Source organism: Buteo buteo, chromosome Z (genome assembly GCF_964188355.1).
Source record: "Buteo buteo chromosome Z, bButBut1.hap1.1, whole genome shotgun sequence".
Classification (NCBI taxonomy): Eukaryota; Metazoa; Chordata; class Aves; order Accipitriformes; family Accipitridae; genus Buteo; species Buteo buteo.
The window spans coordinates 21,462,510-21,482,724 of NC_134204.1; the positions used below are offsets into that span (position 1 = coordinate 21,462,510).

Here is a 20,215-nt window from a genome sequence, read left to right on the forward strand (position 1 = left end):
GATATGCTCTGTTTAAAAATAATAAATCAGAACAGGAAATATCCATCCATAAGACACTTAGCTCTGTGTTAAGTTTCCTAAACATGGAAAGTTTTGGCAGACAATACCAAAACTGCTACTAATGTAACTGAGACAGGAGAACAATTCCTTAGTGCAGTTTCTTTACGAGGCAGAGGCCGAACTGACATTTCAGCAACCACCACATTCATTGTACCAAAACTTTATATCAGAGGCTCCCTCTTAGTGAAACCACAAAATTTATTAAAAAAACAAAATAAAAAAAACCACACCAAAAAACCCCCAGCCACTGCTCTCTGAAATGCTTCATATCCTACAGTCTAACCTTGACTACAGCAGCACACTACTATGAATACAACACAGGAGTTCTTGGGTCTAGATACTGTCACAAGGAACCACAAGTATTTAGATACTTATCATGCCTTTCAGTAGCCATGAATTCCACCTTTATTATTAAGTGAGCGGTTACGAAGTACTCATATCCATGCAAAACCTTTCCTACTACAGTTCCAAGTAACACCTTTGAAAAAAATCAGAATTTTTTATAAATGTCATGAAAAGGCACTGCGACGTTTGCATTTTAACTTGAAATAATTCAACTGCTGAAAAAATATCATAATTTTCAAATCCTCTATTATGGTGGTTGAAAGTAAAGTTATTTTCCCACATCAAGTCCCAGTAATTTACTCCGTAGCATTTTGTCTATATTATTCTGTGCCATTACGCTAAAAGGAAAGAATCTTTCATACTGTGGCATTTCCTATAATTAAAGAGGCTACAAAAAGGGCTGTTTGTGTGCTGGTATGGACCATTTGCTCGTATTCATGGAAAAAAAATATCAAGTTATTAGTGACTGGAAAGCTATGCAATCCTAGAAGCAGGTAAAAAGCTGAAGTGTCAAATCATAGCAACCCTCACAGAGGCATCATTCCTCTTACATAGCTCTCACATCCAGGACTTTAAGAAGCAGCAAATGTGACACGCAGAAATCCATTAGGTTTTTTTCTAAAATTTAAAGTACAGACTGAATCTGTGAGATGAAGGGATCGTAATTTGTTCTGGAGCCTTGAAATGCCAGTGTTCTTTGAATCAACCATTATGGGTCAACTCTACGCTCCTTTTTGCTGGTGCAGAATGGGACAGCCTGTGTGGTGTACTTCTGTTTGAGAAGAGCCCTGACAAACAGCGGAAGGGGCTCACCCCACCACCCAATTAAGATGTTTCCAAATCACAAATGCCTGCTCATCATGGCCCAGGGAGGCAAACGTTTGCCATCATGTACCCACACAAGGAGAAGGGGCTGCTCACAACTTGGACACCTTGAACCTCACCCACCAGGTTTGCTTCTTTCTCAGCAACAGACCTACAGCTCTATCATACCACCAAAGCCCACACTTACTATCCTTGCAGAAGAACAGGGTGTTTCGTGATTTTTCTCATTTGGCAGCAACCTGACAGGCCCTATGGAAGAAGCACACGTTTGCACAGAGAAGATTCAACCACTGCCAAACTAGTGCCACTACTCCATCCACTTCTTTGAGAAGATGGAAGTGTTTATAAGTGATAAAGAGAGGTTGGTGCAAGCCATCTGCACAAGAGCAAGTTTCACCCGTTACCTTGCTGCAGCACGTCCTTGCACAATACAGCCAGCAAAGTGCTATCTCTTTGTTTTATATATATATATACACACACATCTCACTCATCACTTAGCCAAGGGCAAGTCTGCTGTTCTCCAGAAGCACAAGTAGTCTTACATGGGAGCAAGTAAGGCTGTGCACAGGGAACTGCACTTCAGCCCAGAGATCTTAAAATCCTTTTGGGCTGCCTTCAGCGCACAGGAAGGGAGGAGTGTGCCTGGGAAGGCAGTCCCTCCTTAGCTCCACAATCCTCTTTTCTCTTGTTAAAAAGTACACCAAAACTGGGGAACCTGCAAAAATATGCATGAATTCAAATTCAAGCTCACCACTGTATCAGTATCCCTTTACTCTGTCACTGTACAAACTGAAGTCCTTAATGAATAAAAAATTTCCTGATGCTGCACTCAACAAGCTTTCTCTTGCTAACAGCAGCCCCTTAATTGTAATCTTCCTAAGAAGCAGCACTCTAAAGAGCTTACCAAATCCTTGGATTTTCCTAGAAAGACCTGAGAACGTAAGAACCAATTAAACTATCATGTCAGCCAGCTAAGTGCGATAGCATTGCCAGACATTATGCAAGAGGACTGTCACACAAACCCCATCAAGTTTTTCATCTGGATATCAAAGCTCTTTAAATCTGAGAAGCAAAGCAGAGATGCTGCCTGCTCTGCAACAATTTAGTCATGACAACAAAAAATTTCTTTTCTACTGTTACGTTTCCAGCACATATTTTTCATGTGCAATAGCTGAAACCCAAGAGAATGACTGATGTTTAAATCCTCTTAAATGGATATGACAACATTATCCTGTCCCTTAATTGGAAACAGGTCATTCTAATCAGTGGCTATGACAGCAGAGGATACAATTTTACTCTGGCTGAGCTTCCATATTTGGAAAAAGTATCACAAAAAAATGCTCTTACATATGAAATGTAATTTCTGAAGACAAGCTCCTAACCATGCAATGAACCTGTCCCCAAAGTTGGCAGCAAGCGTGCAAAAGAGACAACGCTAAAAACTAGCCTGTTAATAAAAGACTGAGCCAGTGGCATGAGCCATGTTTGCTAGTTCTAGACTTGGTCTATCTAGGCTTCCACAAGATTACTGACCACCATAGCACTTAAGCTGTTCCACAGAGTAAGACAAAACAGATGAATGGACTAAATCAGGAGTTGGAGCCTGTCGTCAGCTCCATATACTCTGGGCATGGGGAAACCCAGAGAACTGCTGTCAGCCTGTGGGAACACGATGCTGCTTCTCCACGCAGTGGCCGGTGCCTGTGAAGAGCTGCCAAGAGGCTGGAGGCACCTTCTGGCCCCTGCTCCTCTTGCCCCAGCGAGGGTCACACAGGAATTCAGGCAGCAGGGCTCTCCCCTGCTCCTGGGAAAGCCTGTCTGAAGCAAGTTAGGGAATTTACACATCGTCCATTATTTGAACTAAGCAATTAGTTTAGCCTCACTCTTTCCCTGGATATTACGTTAGTCAGCTCCCCGTTGCCTGTGTGAGCCTTTTAGCACTATAAAAGAGGAAAGGAAAAATACTTTTCAGCAGCAGGAAAATGTGATTAAAAAACAACTCAAATTGGCAGTGGACTTCAGGAGGGAATGTGAAACAAAAAAAGCAACTGAACAGATTTCAAGTTTTCTTTGTTTCCTTCAAGTGTAATTTTAGTTTACATTAAATGTTTACAGGTAGGTAATTTTTTAAAATAAAGTATCACTAAGATTATTGTTTGAGCATACATAGTGGATGGCAAGTACAAGACCATAAACAAACCAAAATCCCACTAACATTTGTACCAAGTGTTACATTAGTATACTCTTTGGAAGTTCACTGGTTGGTGGTAACACTGATGCTTTGGGCATCTTCAAAGCACTCAAAAATCTCAAAACATTTTTATTTTTTTTAACAGTAACTACCACTAGTTACTGTCTGTAAACAGACTTCTGCTTTAATCTGTGAGCATTTGCACATACTGGTATACAAGGTGGACAAGATAGTTTATACTTAAAAAGTAGTTTCACAGTTAACATGGTCAAACTAAACAAAACCTAAGTCTTCCTAGCTTTGATACCTAAAAAAGCTTCCTGGAGAAAAGGCATTCACCTAAGTGGGAAAGAAACACCCAACAAATGGCCTTTTCTCTTGTCATTACCATTTATCAGCAAATACTACAAAAACGCTCAACTAAGTTTGTAGTGGGAAAGAAACACCCAACAAATGACCTTTTCTCTTGTTCACTACCAGTTATCAGCAAATCCTGCAAAAACACTGTCATCTGCATTAGACTTAAAACTGAAACAAAAGCAACATGAATTGAAACTTTTTCGATGTCTAAATTCAGATACTCAAGGCACAAAGAAGCAACATACTAGACATATTTGCAAAATCATGATTACAGAAGTGAAAATACACTTTTGCATATCAGTTTCATTACAAGTATTCCTCCACTTTTGACTAATTTACAATTAATGCTGTCTAGCAGAAAGTGGTTGCTACATCTTTGTTACTGGCATTCTTCATTTATTTGTTGTCCGTCACAGAAAAACTCTCAGATCCAGAATTGGGGACTTAAGCTAGGTACTGCCAAACCACATACTGGAAGAAGATAGTTCTTCTCCCAGAGAACTTAAAATCTATTAATTATTGCTTCAATCTTGTTTGGCAGAAAAAGAAGAGGGGGTTATTCATTAAAAAAGAGCAAATTATTAAAAAAATTTTTTAAAAATCATTGTGCAACCTGGAAATTTTAAAAAGAACATTTGCTTGTACAAGAGGATCAAAGTTTACCTGTTTCTGAAGTTAGAAATCACAGTCAGCAAGCTAGTACCCATGTAAAAACTATGTTTTTCAACAGATATTACTTACAATTCAGTTTAGCAGAAACTGATATGGGTTAGCATCTCTGGAAATCAGAACAGTTAAATAGATATAGCTAATTATGCCTTGGGATCCTATCTTTAGTGACCCAAATCAACCAACTATTTCCTAAAATCAATTCATTTCTGTTCAAGTAAGCATCACTCAGAAAAACACAACGATAGAGCCACAGTCCACTGACGTCAGCCAACATTAACAGTACACGGTATAGAAAATCAGAAATAGGTCTCCAAAAATGAAAGACGTTTCAGTTGATTTTCTAAATTTAAGGTGCTTCTTACTTGTTTTCTAGTTTTGGAGCCTTTTAAGACTTTACAGGGTTTCTAGAGGAGTATGAGTACGACAAACTTCCTGTGCTTTTAAAAAGAAGCTGGGATTCTCTTGTTAGTACCCAATTCCAGAAGCTGTTAATTTAAGAAAACACCAAGTACTGCAAGATTCATAACAACATAATGACAACTGACGATACTTTTAAATACTATGTCCTTTCAAAATCAGATTTATTTACAAACTACACCTATGGGTGCATCACAGATCTCTCCATCAGTTACTTCATGTGCAATGCCTTCAGGCACTTGGAATTCTGGTTATCACAGGGATGGCTGGGAAATGGGACATCGTCTGGATATTACAGTCATCCTGGCATAACTTTGGCAGCCAAGCATCATGGCTGGCTTCCTACAGAGCTGACCTAGAGCACGTTTTCAAAGTTTTTGGGGTTACACTTACTGCCAAAACATGCTGGGGCTCATCCGGAGATTGTGGAGAGCACCCTGTGCCTACTGCTTCAGGCAATTTTAAGCAGGGAGAAGGCAGCTCTTTTCGTGTATCTGCGTCATCCCACTTTCAGTCATGTAAAGCTGTGAGCTGGCACGTCACCGACTACTGCTAATTGAGCACGAGTGGCATCTAAACAAAATAAATACCCTTGGACTGGGATATGCTAACAGGAGTCCTACACAGGCATTACCAACTTTAAGGGGATTCCACACAGACGCAATTGACAGTTCAGACTGCCAACTCTGCAAAGAGGGGGATTGGAGATAAGACTCACTCCCTGGCCTACTTCAGGCATTCAGGACACACACAATGCTGTTTTCTCCCTGGATTATTTTTTCCTCTGCTATGGCAGCCTTTGCATGATGGGCAAAAGCCCTTACCTGGTGCAGAGCTCAATTCTTATGCTCCCCACTTACTTCTCACACATGTTCACATAAATGAGGAAGATGAACACTGATGAAAATGCTTTTAACATATAAAAAAAGAGGGGGAAAATAAGGTAAAAATAGCTGAGAGTCTGGGGAAAAAAACGACACAACAATCAACCTTACGGGCTAGTTCTTAAAATAAACCCAGAGAAAGGGAAAGAGGGAAACACTGTGAGAAGCCATGTTATGTACCAACAACGATCCTTTTCCCTATTTTCTCATCTTACAGGTGACAGGACTTATTCTGGGGATAGAGAACTGGGTACTCTCGAATATTCATTGCTGTACTGCAGTCTATGTCCTCAGCCTTCAGCAAAGTTTCTCTACTTCAGTTTCTCTATAAACTAAAATAGTATAATTTACCTATATGCCTCACCAAGATGTCGCAGTGTGTAGTTATATTACAATAGGAGATGATATATAAATGCCACATACATTTTTAATAATCAGGAATAAAACGATTCTGTAGAACAAACTGTTACACACCTTAAATTGAAATCCTCCTGCACTAATTTTCTCACATTATTATATTGGCTTTCTGGTTTATATTCAAGATTGTTCACATTATGCTTAATAGCACTTATCTACTTTTATTGTTTAAATCTTCTTAAAAAAAAAAGTAAATCAGTTTTCTTGAAAAAAATATAACCAAACAAAAACCCACCAACAACACTGAAAGATGTTACAGATTTCTATACAAGGGGGACAGATTTCCAAAAAAGGGGGAAAAAAGTTTACCTTAAGAGTTGAGTATGACCTGCAAAACCAAACAGCAGCTATTCCTTCCCAATATAGTAATACCAGGCTCTTTCTGGACATTGCAAAGTGAAACATTAAGTAGCAATAAACTGCTTTAGACATGTATATCCACATTTGACAGATCAAGCAGACTAAGGCAATACCTTACTGTAGTATAAAAATTTCAGTCTTGACGTAAAGTTTGGCACCATTCTTACTGACCTTCAGATTAACTATGACAACTAGGCTTACTGTTTACCACATATTGATCCCTTCTCTGCATGATCTTATGCTTGAAACAAGAAGATGAAAACCTTTTTCTGAATCACATTTTCCTTTTAATTTTAATAAAGGTGTGAAGAATGTTTATCCTGTAATCTGTGGCAAACAAATCTTTAACTAGTTCAAACAAATACAAACAAAACATAGTATCAGATGTACCGCCTTTGTGTTTACTTAAGACACAAAGCAGTTGTCACATTTTATTTTGAAACAGGTTTCCTTTAGGTAAGAATCTGAATATACTTGGCAAAACTTAAGATGCTTTGATTCGCAATTAGTTTTATTTTATTCTAAAAACAGCTTGCTCCCATTGTTCATAGAACATACTGCATATCCTATCTGTTTTAGGGAGGTAATATATAAATTCCTGAAGAAAGCCCAGGATCTTGTGAAAGAGTGGCTATACAGACATCACAAGTCAGGGAAGCAATAGGTGTTCAAACTTCTTAGCAAGATCAGGCCCTACATGTCAGTCTGACCTTACTCCCTTTGAAACAATGTCCCTAGATGCTAACAGTGCTAGAACAGACCCCAAAACTCTAGACTTTTTAACTTGCCAATACATACACAATACGCCCTGAGTAATAAGCTCTTTCAACTGGCAGTAAAAACTGAAAACACAGTTCTCAGAATAGGGCAATGCCAGGCAGGTAACTCTTAAAACAGAGATTTAATTCCTGCTAAGACTCTCTGAAGAGAAAAAAGCACTAGGGCTATTACTTTAAGGGACTAAACCGCACAAGAGTGCAAACACCTACCTCTTACATGCAGGCAGAGTTGAACATGGGCTTATAAACAGTCAATAAGAAACAGGAGGTATTTGTTAAGGGCTGTCAAAGCAAGACAGCAGAATTTTAAGCAGGCATAAGCAGAGAATAACCACTTATTTTTGGACTTTAAAGAATCCTAATTGCAACTAAAAAGGTTAAAAGGTGCTAAAATACTGATCAGCTGCTTTCGCAGACCTGAAAGGTAAAATCAGCCTATTTAAAACTTTCTTCTCCTCTCTCATTGTACATGTCACTCCCCAAACACTCAGTTGATGACAAACATAAAAATAAATTCTGAAGCAAGACAGCAGGCTTATTAATTCGGCTTTAAAAATTAATTCCAGCAATGTAGCTACATACTCTTTGCAACCAAAAGCATGAAAGAAAGTGTACTTATGAATGGAGCATGTGGAAACTCCACTTCAAACTGCAAAACAAACACATACACAGATCACAGCAGATACCAGCACACAGTCCCTGGCCAACGGGCATCCTCAACCTCCAGGAAGGGAAGGGCGGTCGCATTCTGTCTCAGACGCGCACCTCTGGATCTGGGTGTGTAGCGTGACAACGTATTGTGATGGCACCTCGGTTCTGAGCGTGTTCTTTCATAATGAATTGTGTTACGAGAGCCGTCAGCATGACTACTTACACTTGTACGTTTATTTAAAATTCAGCCCGCAGCTCCCCCGGAATCAAGAACTACCTTTATCACCTTTTCCTGCTAGCTTCCACACCATTTTCTAGGACAGGTCCCTAGTCCAGAACGCGGTGCTGTGAAAAGAGCGAGCAACTTGAAGGGATTATCGCCAGCAGCCAAAACTTTTTTACGTTGAGACACACCGGGAAACTGCGCAGCTTTCCGAGCTCTGCATCACTTTCACAACCTGTCCTCAAGTTTCAGAAAACGGGGTAGGGACCCCAACAGCAGCCCCCCCCCGCACCCCAGCGCGCACCAGCGGACTGCCACCTCGGACGGCAACTTTCTCAGCCCGGGGCGGTCCCGCCCGGCGGGCCGGACCCCCTGCCGCCCGGCACTGGAGCGCGGGGCCGGGGGAGCGCAGCCGCGCCGCGAAGCGCGACCCTCCCCCGGGCTGCAGCGGCGGCCGCGCCGCCCCCCGCTCGGGCTGAGGCGACCCCCGCGCCCGTGCCCGCGCCCGTCCCAGGCGGTGGGAAGGGCCGGGGCGCCGGGCTCCTACCTTGTTCGAGGCCATTTCGCTGACGGAGTGCCTGGTCTGCAGGGTCTCCAGCTGGTCCAGGCACCAGTCCAGTTCCTCCAGGGTCTCACCGGCCAGTTTTTGGTAGGCCTCCTCTGCGAAGAGATAGGGAAAGGCGTACTCAGTTCGCAAGCGTTTCACAGGGCTAGCGGGGAGCTCCAGCGGGTCCATCCTCCGCTGCCCGGTGCCCGCACATGAGTGCTGCTCCCTCATATTGCCAGCCCGGGCAGCGGGCGGCGCGGCTCTTCCCGCGCTCCTCGTCGGAGCCACGGGGTCGGCGAGCGGCGGCGGCAAAAACTTCCCGCCGGCCGGGCTCGCAGCCTGACTCGCCTCGCCTCGGCTGCCCGCCCCGGGGCCGGGACGGCGGCCGGCCGCCGCGCCGCCCCCTCGCGGGCAGCGGGGAGCTCCGCGGGCGCGCAGCGGCCCCGCGGCGGCGGGAGGGCGATGCTGCCGTCGGCGGGGCGGCACGGGCGGGATGAATCAGCGCGGCCGCCGGCTGCGGCCACCGCGCTTCCTGTTTTCGCAGCTTCGCCGGCGGCAGGGCTGCCGGAGGGGACCGCCACCCCCCTCCCGCCCTCGGCGGTTTCTCTCTCACACACCACACACGCACGCACACGCTCCCACTCTCACACTCGCACTCTCTCACACACGTCCCGCCGGGAGCCGCCGCGGGGCGGGGAGCCCCGCAAAACCCGGCGCCGAGCCCACCGCGCCGGCTGCACCCCCCGGTGGCGCTGAGCCGTCGTCCCTGTATTTTCTTACTTACCCACTGGGGTGCCATGAGAATGGCTTGGTTAATGTTTATATAAAGCGTGGGGAAGACGTAAAAACACGTGTAAGTACTCGGGATAACGATGACCAGCTGAAGCACCGGCTGTTAAAGTTGGGAGTGTTCAAGTACCTGCGTGTGTGTGTGTGTGTGTGTGTGTGGAAGTAAGTAAGTAAGCAAGCAAGCAACCAACCAACCAACCAACCAACCAAAAAAAGGGTTGATGAAAGTTTTGGAACTGGACACAGCAACACAATATGGGAAATGGACCCAATAACAGCATGGAAAGTCATGGCTTCACCAAAATTGCTATATGTCACATTGGAGCTAACTGTCTTAAAACTTGCAGAGTTTGACTTACAGAGTGAAGACATACCCTTCTTCAAAAACCCTCCAACGGCTGGAGATCAGTTGGTATGCAAATAACTTCAGAAAAATAATCCCATGTCTAGGGTGTGAGCCTTACCTACAAAGCCTGGCTAATTTTTTTTTTTTTTTTTTCCTGATGTAGATCAGAAGGGGAGAATGCTTCGCCACACTGAACACATAGCTGAGGGAGTTTTAGCCCAGGCATGCTGTCTTGCAAGCTGTGTATCCGAAACACCAAGCTTTGAAACTCCTGGCATGGATGCTTCTGGATCAGCTATGTGCAAACATAACTCCAAGGTAGAGAAGTGTTTGTTCAGTGGGCTTGTTAGTGCCATCTAAAACATCTCCCTTAACTTGTTTCACATCAAATTAACCTTATTTTCAAAATGTCAGACAAGCAAAAAAATCAGGCAAACAAATTAATTAGAGCTCCTTTTCAAATATAACACCCCAGCACTGCCAAATAGCTCAGTGCATTACTGTTCAACATCTAGGATACTAGGTTTGTAACTTTTTACATTTCAGAGCACATGCTCAAAAACTTCAGGTTCCTTCACAGCTGTTAAACTTTGCATACTTGTGGCTATTGCAAAAACACTCCACGATTTTGAATAATGTCCATTCACCTCTGGAAAAAGGCAATGTGAGAAGAAGTTTGGACTGAGATTAATTGGCAGAACCATTTGAAGAAAATTTTGCAGTGCCTGCCTGTATCATGATTAACCTGCCACTTCAACAAACACAACACTAACCGACAGTCAACAAAAACCGTCCCCATTGAATGGTAAACACTGTCTTTCAGACCTGTCATACTTACTATAAATGCTATCTGATCCAAAAGAATTCCCCTGGCAAATAAAGTCAGGATTTTCCAGCCTGTTTATCCATCAAAAGAGAATCTTGTGACATTTTGCAACACAGCACAGATCACAGCTCACTAGTTCTTGAACATGACTGCTTTACTGACCTCACAGTGTATATTCAATCAAGATCAGTACTGGAAATAGAAATAACTGTGTTTACAGTATGTTTGTAAGTGTACTGCATTAAATGCTTTTGATAAAGCGGAGATGCGGTTAACGTATGCATAGTTATCTGATGACCTTATACAATGATTTCATTGAGGATAAAATGCATAATGAAGTGATGTAAAATGCATCTGTATGATGTTATTTCGTTGCTACCCTTCAGCGTGCCCTTCAGCCTTTCTTGAAAATCAGATATTGGGAAACTTGAGTTTTTCTTCACAAGTAAACATCATCCCTTCTAATACTTAAGTGAGTAAGAGGGTAAGGTTTTTCCGAGAAGTATGAAAACAACAAAATAAACTGAGGAATACCGTATTTAGGTGAAAGTAATAAAACGCTCAGTTTGTAATTTTAAAGCTTATTTTTCTTATTATCCATGTAGCAATAATATATAGTACCAACAGCATCTTACATTCAGGAATCTTTATCTACTATCTACCTTCCCAATATATCTCAAAGCACATTAGAAACCAGAATTATCACTCACAAGGAAGTCCCATCGCCCTTAGGATGTTTCTCAGGAGCTGCCGCTTCTGTCTCCCACACTTCAAGTGTCTGTGGCTGCTGTGGGGACCCGACTCACCGCTCGGACTAAGTAAACTTCTGATGGCCAATGCTAGGCTAAAGACTTACTGGACTCAGCACCTCCTGCCAGTTCTCAGATGATTGCAGAGCGGTCAGGCTAGCCCTGATAGCTTAAATGGAAATAAAAGGGTTCCTAACTGGTGACAAAGTACCCATCAAACAAGCACGCCCGCTTTGTTCCCGCAGTTCTGAAGGGCAGAACAACCATAGGAAAGCTTTTTTCTAAACAGTACTGAAGCTCTAAATTTGGCCCACACTTTTGTTGTTATACAATGTGGTGGAAAATGTCGAGGTTAACAGCTTTTCAAGTGTAACACCCTGTCACCACTAAGCTAAGAATAAAAAAAATAATTAGCAACCACAGAGCTTTAACAGTCTCACAACATTGTTTCTGACCTCTGCATTACCTATAAGGTAGCACCCTGTAATTATTCCCAGCCAGGACTGATCTACTTACCAGTTTTTTTGGTATAGGCACATGATCAAGCTCCCCCCTACCCTCCCCCCCAGCCCCCGATGATGAAGTCCAAAACCAGATTAACTTCTGTAAATGAGAGGGGTTTTGAAATTTCAGAGGTTCTTTTTATAACTCATTAGGCTTTAATAAGGAGAGAAATACAGTTTAACATCAGTTGCTTTAACAATTTACCTGTTATTTCTTATATGGTTTTAGAAAAAAGGAAGTGACAGCAAATGTTCTCTTTACAGTATCACTACAATTCCACCACATACAGCTTTCAGTATGGTGCATAGAAAAAACAAATGAAAGGCTAGCAAAAAGAAAAAGCTCGGCCATAATCATTCAGCTGCACACCTGTTTTTTTAAAACGGGTGGTATACTGTGTGTTTTATTATAAAAGACTTGATTCTTAGCACAGCTCCTAACACACCACCAGAGAGAGCTATACTTGCATTCACACCCTTATTCAGGAACAACTTCTGTTCAAAATTTTCAGAGAGGAAAATACTACATGGCAATAATTAGGAATAGTGTCCACTCTACTTATCAGCTCATCATGATTTTCATATATGCTGTCCTACTATTCCCAGAGAACAAAAAGCAATAGTAGACTTTTCTACTAGCATTCAGCAAGAGCACAGCCAAGGCCTTTGAGCACTGTGCTGCCTTAAAATTGGAGTGTCTTGGTGGCAAGAAAAGGTCACCGCGAAACATTGGCATGATCCAGATAGGCTTAGCATGTGTATTGTCTTTTGGGGGTGCAGGCAGCGGGAGGAAGCTCTGGAAACCTCGAGGCTACTGTAAATGAAGACGAGCTGAAGATCTGCTGTAAGACTCAGACCCCAGACATCTTCCCTGAATTTTGTGACTGTCTTTTTGCTCTTCTGGCTAGTATAAGCTTGAAGTTTGGAGCAACAGAATTGCTGGGCTAAGAGTTTCAGTTTCTCTTAACTACGACAGCATTTAAAAAAAAAATCCTCTGTGATTCAAACTATGAATTTTTCTGTAAATGAGGATGTTCGTACTTACAGCCTTAACTGATGGCCTATATATTGAAGTGACTGACATTTTGGTCAATGTTGGTACCTTCAGTTAAACATAGCCATACTAAAACTGATTGAGGGTAGAAATAGCATCCATTTTCTTAGTCACCCATTTTACAACTGAAAAAAAAATAATTTGTTTTTAGGTTTTACAGAGAAAATCGTAAATATTGTCACTTAAAAGGCTATCTTTGTGGAGTGTTCATCTGTCTTACTGTTGATAAAATGTAATTATGAAAGATATTTTTGTTTAACATCTAGAAATTTGCAGACATCCCTCCAAAATCCCAAGTAAAAAAAAAACCAAAACTCTTGATCAGATTTTGGAATGAGCATCTGGGAAGACAACCCAGCTGCAGCAGATTTCTTAGAAACTGTTTTGATGGTGTCACTCTGAACACTCACTTTCTTCCATGCCAGGAATCTCTCCAAGTTTCCACTCTAGTGAAGAAAAATCCTTTGTACTGTTTAGTACCAGTTAGTAGCCTTATGCAGATGGATTGTGTCGATATGACCAGGACTAGTCTTCTTTCAGGATGTGATGATCTGCAGGACTCCCCCAATGTGCTGCTTTATGCAATGCCAGTAGCACCAGTCTTAGGCTATGGAAACTGCCTTATCTCCTTGAGTGGAGAATGTAGTAACCTCCAGGAATTAGTAGGAGCAAAATGATAATGTCCAGTTACGCACAACTTGTCAAAATGCTTGACTACACTTACAAAAAAGGACCACATAAAGAGATACACAGACAAAATACACATTAAATGAGGATCTAGGAAAAAAGGTGGTGTTTTTTCCCCCAACTTTTTGTTTTTGTTTCATGGTCTCAGAGAAATCCACATAAATCATATAACAATCTCTCTATAGTCTAAGACTGTATTTCAAGGCAAAGGGATGAACAACATGTGTTTCTATTCTTACAAAATCAGATAACAGGAAGGCTGCAGGTATCTACAAAGAAGTTACTGGGCTCTTTGAAGAGGCCTATTATAGTTAGTTCAGAGTAAATAAGGCACTTTTGACTCTATTTATAAGAGAAGAACTCTATCATTAGGCTCTTGCTATGTAGCTCAGTTTCACTGCATGGGGATGGGGATGTTACTTGTGCAGGCTTCCTCTGTTTTTTTCTGTTAAACATTTTGTCTACTTCTCAGAAAAAGCTTTGGAACGGAGTTACTCATACTGATATAATTTGTTCTAGAGTCTAGAAGTGTTTCTGTATTAAGTATTTCCAAATTTGTCCTCAGAAACAGTCTTGTGATGCCAGAGTAGTACAGCAGACTATCAGAAAAGTACCCTTCATTGAAGACAAGCAGGGAACAAACATTTAGTACATATAGCGTACTTAAAATAATTTACTGCTTTAGTGATAGAGCACATCAAAATGTTTGCAGTGTGAATATTTAAATCCACTCTTTGCTATTATCAAATATCCAACATGGCCAAATGAGTGTTCTTTTGTTACCACACATCCCTACCCAGTGCTCCCTTCCCCTTTGACTACTTTGGCAAAGGACTAATACATTCCTTACTCCACTGCCTGTAAGAATCTGCCAGAAGGACCACTGTCACTCACTCACTGGTGAAAAGAAGCAAGCCCTTCCATCAAGCAATCAACCTTGCTCAAAGTAAAGAAAAAGAGGAAAGCTCTTGATTTTTAAATAGCAAAATGTCCTTTGCATGCATTTTTAGTGCTTTCTTTTCATGAACAAACGGCATTTTGAGAAGAGGTCTGTTTATTTTTTAAACCTCCTTTTTTCCCCAACAGTTGTAATTGTGTTGATTCTGTACTCTGAGGCTTCTGGGCAAGGAGTTCAATAATGGATTCATTGCTCAAGCTGCTTTCTTATCCTATTTCTTGTACCATACAAAAAATATTTTTTCTAGGTGCGAGGATATATCCTCAAGATCAGTTCCACCTGTAGCTGTAAAACTTTCTGAGGAGGATACTGCTGTTGATTTAACTTAATGAGAGAAATGAGAGATTTTCAAAGTAGAACAAAATTAGAGGCTAAGAGCACAAACTGAAACACAGGAGGTTCCCTCTGAACATCAGGAAATATTTTTTACTGCGAGGGTGACCAAGCACTGGGACAGGTTGCCCTGAAAGGTTGTGGAGTCTCCATGCTTGAAGATTTGAAAGCCATCTGGACAAGGTCCCGGGCAACCTGCTCTAGGTAGCCCTGCTTGTGCAGGGGGATTGGATCAGATGACTTCCAGAGGTCCCTTCCAGCCTCAATCATTCTATGATTCTGTGATTAAATTAGCTGTTGAAAAAATAAAAGCCATTTTGGCAAAAAGTGGGTGGATTAAATAGCCATGCTGTCATGTTTGCTGTTCTGTAATAGTCTCCAATCCTAATAGAAGGGAACAAAGGATATTATATTGTCCCCATCAGGATTTTGCTGAAGAGCTTAACTCATTAACATGTTATTCTGGGCATTACGGTGAAAACAAGAAATATGACTCACTAAATTTATATGTATAAAACTTCACTGTTAAAAAGACCTACTAACAATTTTGGTTTTCTACTTTCTTAGAACATATTATCAGAACACAAAGGAATAGCTCAAGTTTTTGTCCAAAACCAATACAAGCCCATTAGAAACCATCAATTTCACTTTTAAGCAGATTAGTGCTGGTTTTGTTTGAGATGTCAATAGCTCCAAGACCCAGAGACTCTGTTTTGTCACAAAATCTTTATTACCAACTGGAACTTGTTTAGATCCAGCTGAAATGTGAAAATTAGGAGTCCCATCTGGGAAAGAATTTCAAGATTACTGTTTGATTGTGAGAGTTCCTTAAAAACTTTACAAATGCATATTCAGAAATCACTGCAAAATAAAATAAAAATAAGGATATCTCTAAATACCAGAACTAACAAAGTTTGTTACCCTAAGCATTTGTGTCTCCTGGTTGATTTGACTTCTGAACTTCACAACACCCAATGGTGCAGCCTGAGCTCACGCTATATTAAAAACTACAAATGCCAAAGTTTAGAAAAAGCTTCAGCTGGTCTTTGCCAAAGAAACCTCAGTAGAATTCCTGGTGTCTGATAAAATGGGAAAGCCAAATGAAAGCTTTCCAAGAGTTGAGGCATTCATATTGGCTCTTCTCCATCTAGATCCTCTGATGTCTAACAAGAAATGTACTCAAACTGCAGGTTTTTTTCTTAAAAGTCAGTGTTAATAGGCTCCTCTATAAAGTTGCCCATTTTTACATAATTTATATTTAATAAATTTCATAAATCACCACCTCACTATCAGTCAATGGTTTCAAAAGTTAATAGGTGGCTGTTAGTAATACAGATCTATATCCTAAGGAAAGCACTCTAAAAATGTCACAAGGATTTCTGGTTGTAGTTCTAATTTGAACCACATTTGCATGATATCAATGATAAATGAACTGATAGCAAGAGAGAGCAGCTAGAGACAGGCTTTACCTCAGGGCCCTGGAGACTGCAGGAGAGAGGAAACCTCTCAGCCTTGCCCCGGTTGGGTAGCAGGAAGCCTGCTCTCTTTCCAACAGAGCAAAAGGAGAAATACAAGAACACGCAACTTCATTAACCTTCATTCCTGAGAACAGCAGAAAGGGCAGTAGCAGGAATGAATCTGCCTCCTTCCCTTCTATGAAACTGTTCTTACCTTCACACCCAATTAGCTGGGGTATATTTACATGGCACAAATGGGCTACACTTTTGCAGTCTTCCCTAAGCTAAGAACACAGGCAACCAATAAACATTGCTTTTAGCTTCAGTACTTATGTAGTTTTTAATGCTTCCTTCTCAGGTCAAGTGACGTCTGAATCAGCTTTTGGGCTAGCAGCACAGTCCATATCACTGGACCCTAGTGCCCTGCTAAAGACAACGGAAAAATGTGAAGTTCCTATCTGAATGGGTACTCTTGAAGGATTATTCCCAATGAGTATGTGCTGAATCAGACCCTCACTCTACAAAATCTACAGATCATCTACTGCATCTCCTTTAAAATTCCTTGCTTACCTGACACTGCAGAAGTGAATAATCTTTTTACCTACAAATTGTAAGACTAAGGAGGTGAATAAACTTAGTTTGGTTTTAGATAATTCTAACAGAACCTTTACTGTTATCATAAATATTTTTATAATCTCTTTGTTTTGGTGCCATTGCTTATTAATATATTAAAAATATTCAAAATATTGTTATTGTACTGCCCAAGAACCCCATTCAGGATTAGATCTCATAAAATAATAGATCATGCAATTACATCAAAACTGTGGGTCATCTCCCCTAGTTTTTTTAAGCACAATCTCACTTCCATATTTATGCTGGGTTTAAGTTAACACTATTTCCACTGGTTTCATTTTTGGCTGTTGCAGAGGAACACAAACATTCCTTTGGAAGTCAGATACACCCCACTATTACTGGATTCATGTCATAGATAAGAAACCTACAGTTTAAACTGAATGAACTGTTAGTCATACAATTGCTTTATGCTGGACGAGTCAATCATTATTTCTGCTACACTTCTGTGTCATATTGCCTCAGGAAATTATCCCAGAGGCTACTAACTCTCGAGCTGACATTGTAAGTAGCAGTCACTGTTTCTGTGGCTGTAAAAGGCCAGGATGGGAGACAGTTTGTTTTGGATGACAGGTAGGCAATGGACAAACGTCATCCAGCAAAACCACAAGACAGCTCAACCTGCTCCTCCACGCGTCAAGTTGAAAACTTGACAAACACTGTGTCAGTCTTTCCCTTACAGCAAATTTCAGCTCTTTCACAATATTCATTAACAGTTCATTTCCCTGAAACCCACAGAAGGATTTTTTTTTTTCTCTCATATTTTCTTTTAGAAGCCCCGCGCCAAATGCTCGGCATTGATTTGTGTGGTGCCACACTCTTTCATATTAACTGATGACCTGCTGCTAATTTTTAGGTAGATGAAATAAAATAAATCAAAAGTAGAGTAAGAACAAAAAGGTTCAGGTGAGATACATTACAGTAATGATGAATCCACCTTATTCTGGAGCTTTTTTTTAAGAAAGATTGCCCAGCATTTTCTTTTCTCCTCTCATGTATATAGGTCCAAATTAGAACTAATGGGAAACATTTTTCCATCCCAGAAAATCTTTGAGATTTAAAAAAAAACCCCAAACATGTACATATCTCACTCTACAGAAGGGTAACACCAAACTGGTTCAAAATTTTGGAGGTTTTTTCCCCTGAAATGCAATAAAATAAAATCTTACCCTAATACAGCCTGATTATTATGCAACTGTCCTAGAACAGAGAAGGTTCAAAATTTTGTACTAGTTTCCCACATCCTGCGTAAGCATCCTGAATGCAGGGTTGTTGACTACTTTTGAGGTGGATCTGTTGATTTTTTCCTGCTCAAGTTCTTCTGGTATGGATAAATAATAAAAAAGAAGCTTCTCCCATCCTAGACATGCAAATGATTGGTATCTCTGTGGTTCAACTCTTTACTGATTTATACAAAATGGAGCAGCTCCAAGAGAAGATGCTGAGATGCACACCACAACCACATTGTTTTAGATTCATCCCCTTCCTCATTATCAGGGGGATGGGGAGATACTTCAGCCTGGGAATTCCCTTGTATTGCTATTTTCTTAACACTAAGGGAGCTTAGAAATTTTTCCCAGAGTACACTTCAGTGATACTGGTACACTTCCACAGAAGTTTTTGGGTTTTGAAAATAATTATTTTCTAGTGAAAAATAAAACTAAGATTTCTGAACCTCTGAAGATAATCACCTACATTTGGCAGTTGGTCTGGGATCTGAGCAAAGGCAATTGCTGTAGGTTTCATAGTGCTACCTGGGGCTCATGTGCAAATTTGCCCTGAGAATGAAGGAGCCTTCACAAGCTCACTAAGGATTCCCCATCAGGGCTGCAAAAGGAAACTTGGCACAGTAAAGAATCAAAAACTTCTTTCTCAAAATGTTTGATTTCCTAACAGCAAGAAAGAGCTCCGTGGATTAAAGATCTGTACTTTATGACTCAATTCACCATTAAAAGCACACTGTCCTTAAGCCTTGGATACTCATCTATGCAAAGAGATGATTTCAACATGTCAACAGGTTCTTCTCCTGCCCCCCCTTCCACCCCCCTTTCTTTTTTTCCTTAAAGATGAGGTTTGTTAGTCATCTCTTAAGGTTATTTTTACCAGGTGAATTAGAGCTGTCCCAATTTCAAAACATCATTTGTATAAGACTCTCTCATCTACATGGGTTTCAAAGGAAATACTGGAACGTACCTAAAGAAACACAGATAACTGTATTTTTCACTATGGATAACTTCTGTCCTCTTTGTGCACAAATCTGTAGCTGGACCTTGTAGCTCTGTCGCAATATCCTACACAAGAACTGCACTGTCTGTTCTAGGATACAAAACCAAGCAGAAATCCACAGAGCTAAGTGCAAAACCATTAAAATTCTGCAACTCAAGGTATAAATATGAAGGCAGTAGGAATATACAGACATTGCAGTGAGGGAGTAATTAATTGTCCAGACCTGGGAGATGTGGTAAAAGTGATCTGTGGGTTTTCTGTCAGCAAGGAGGGTTTAATCAAAGGAAATCTCTTCTTTAAATGTTGTCAGGAAGAAAACAGCTTTTTTGTAATTCAGATGTAGCTTACATTTTTTTATTTTGTTCCACCTTCTCCTAATAACCTCTCTAAACAGATAAATATTTTGCCAATAATTGCAAACATTTTTCCCATTAGCATTTTAGAGGACAATTTCTAATTTTGTACATTTACATAACAACATTTATCAACACTTATTACAGCAATCTTGACCTTAATAAAGACTACTTCTTGTTGAAAGTAAAAAAAGAATCATTCAGGATGGCTGCTCATTGCTTGGGTCACGACAGTCTGGACTGTTGCAGTTGCCAGCAGGACCTTGACAGCAGTGCTGTGCAGCTCTCGCAATTTTTAAAGCAACTTGAAGGGGCCATTATTACATTTTGAAAGAAGAACAAATTGCATTTCTTTTAAAATAAATAATAATAGTGTTGAATCTAATAAGAACTTTAATGCAGTACCTTCCTTTAATGGTGTAAGAGTGGATTAACTAACCATATCTAAATTATATCTGTTTTTCTCGACATTGACACACAAAAGTAGTGGCATGGCATTTACAGATTGGTTCAGTGCACTGCACAACTGCTAATAAAAACTTATATAGATCATAGGACCTACCTGAAACTACA

The 20,215-nt window shown here is 40.8% G+C and overlaps 1 protein-coding gene across 4 annotated transcripts in view; it reads right to left on the minus strand.

Annotated features, from left to right (window-relative positions):
• The window catches only part of PDE4D (phosphodiesterase 4D), a 369,603-nt gene that overhangs the window by 48,572 nt on the left and 300,816 nt on the right, over positions 1 to 20,215 (minus strand). For all 4 annotated transcript variants that reach the window (XM_075021234.1, XM_075021238.1, XM_075021235.1 and 1 more), the window contains exon 6: positions 8,732 to 8,844. In XM_075021234.1, coding sequence (XP_074877335.1) covers positions 8,732 to 8,844 — 113 coding nt within the window. The remainder of the gene's footprint in view (positions 1 to 8,731; positions 8,845 to 20,215) is intronic.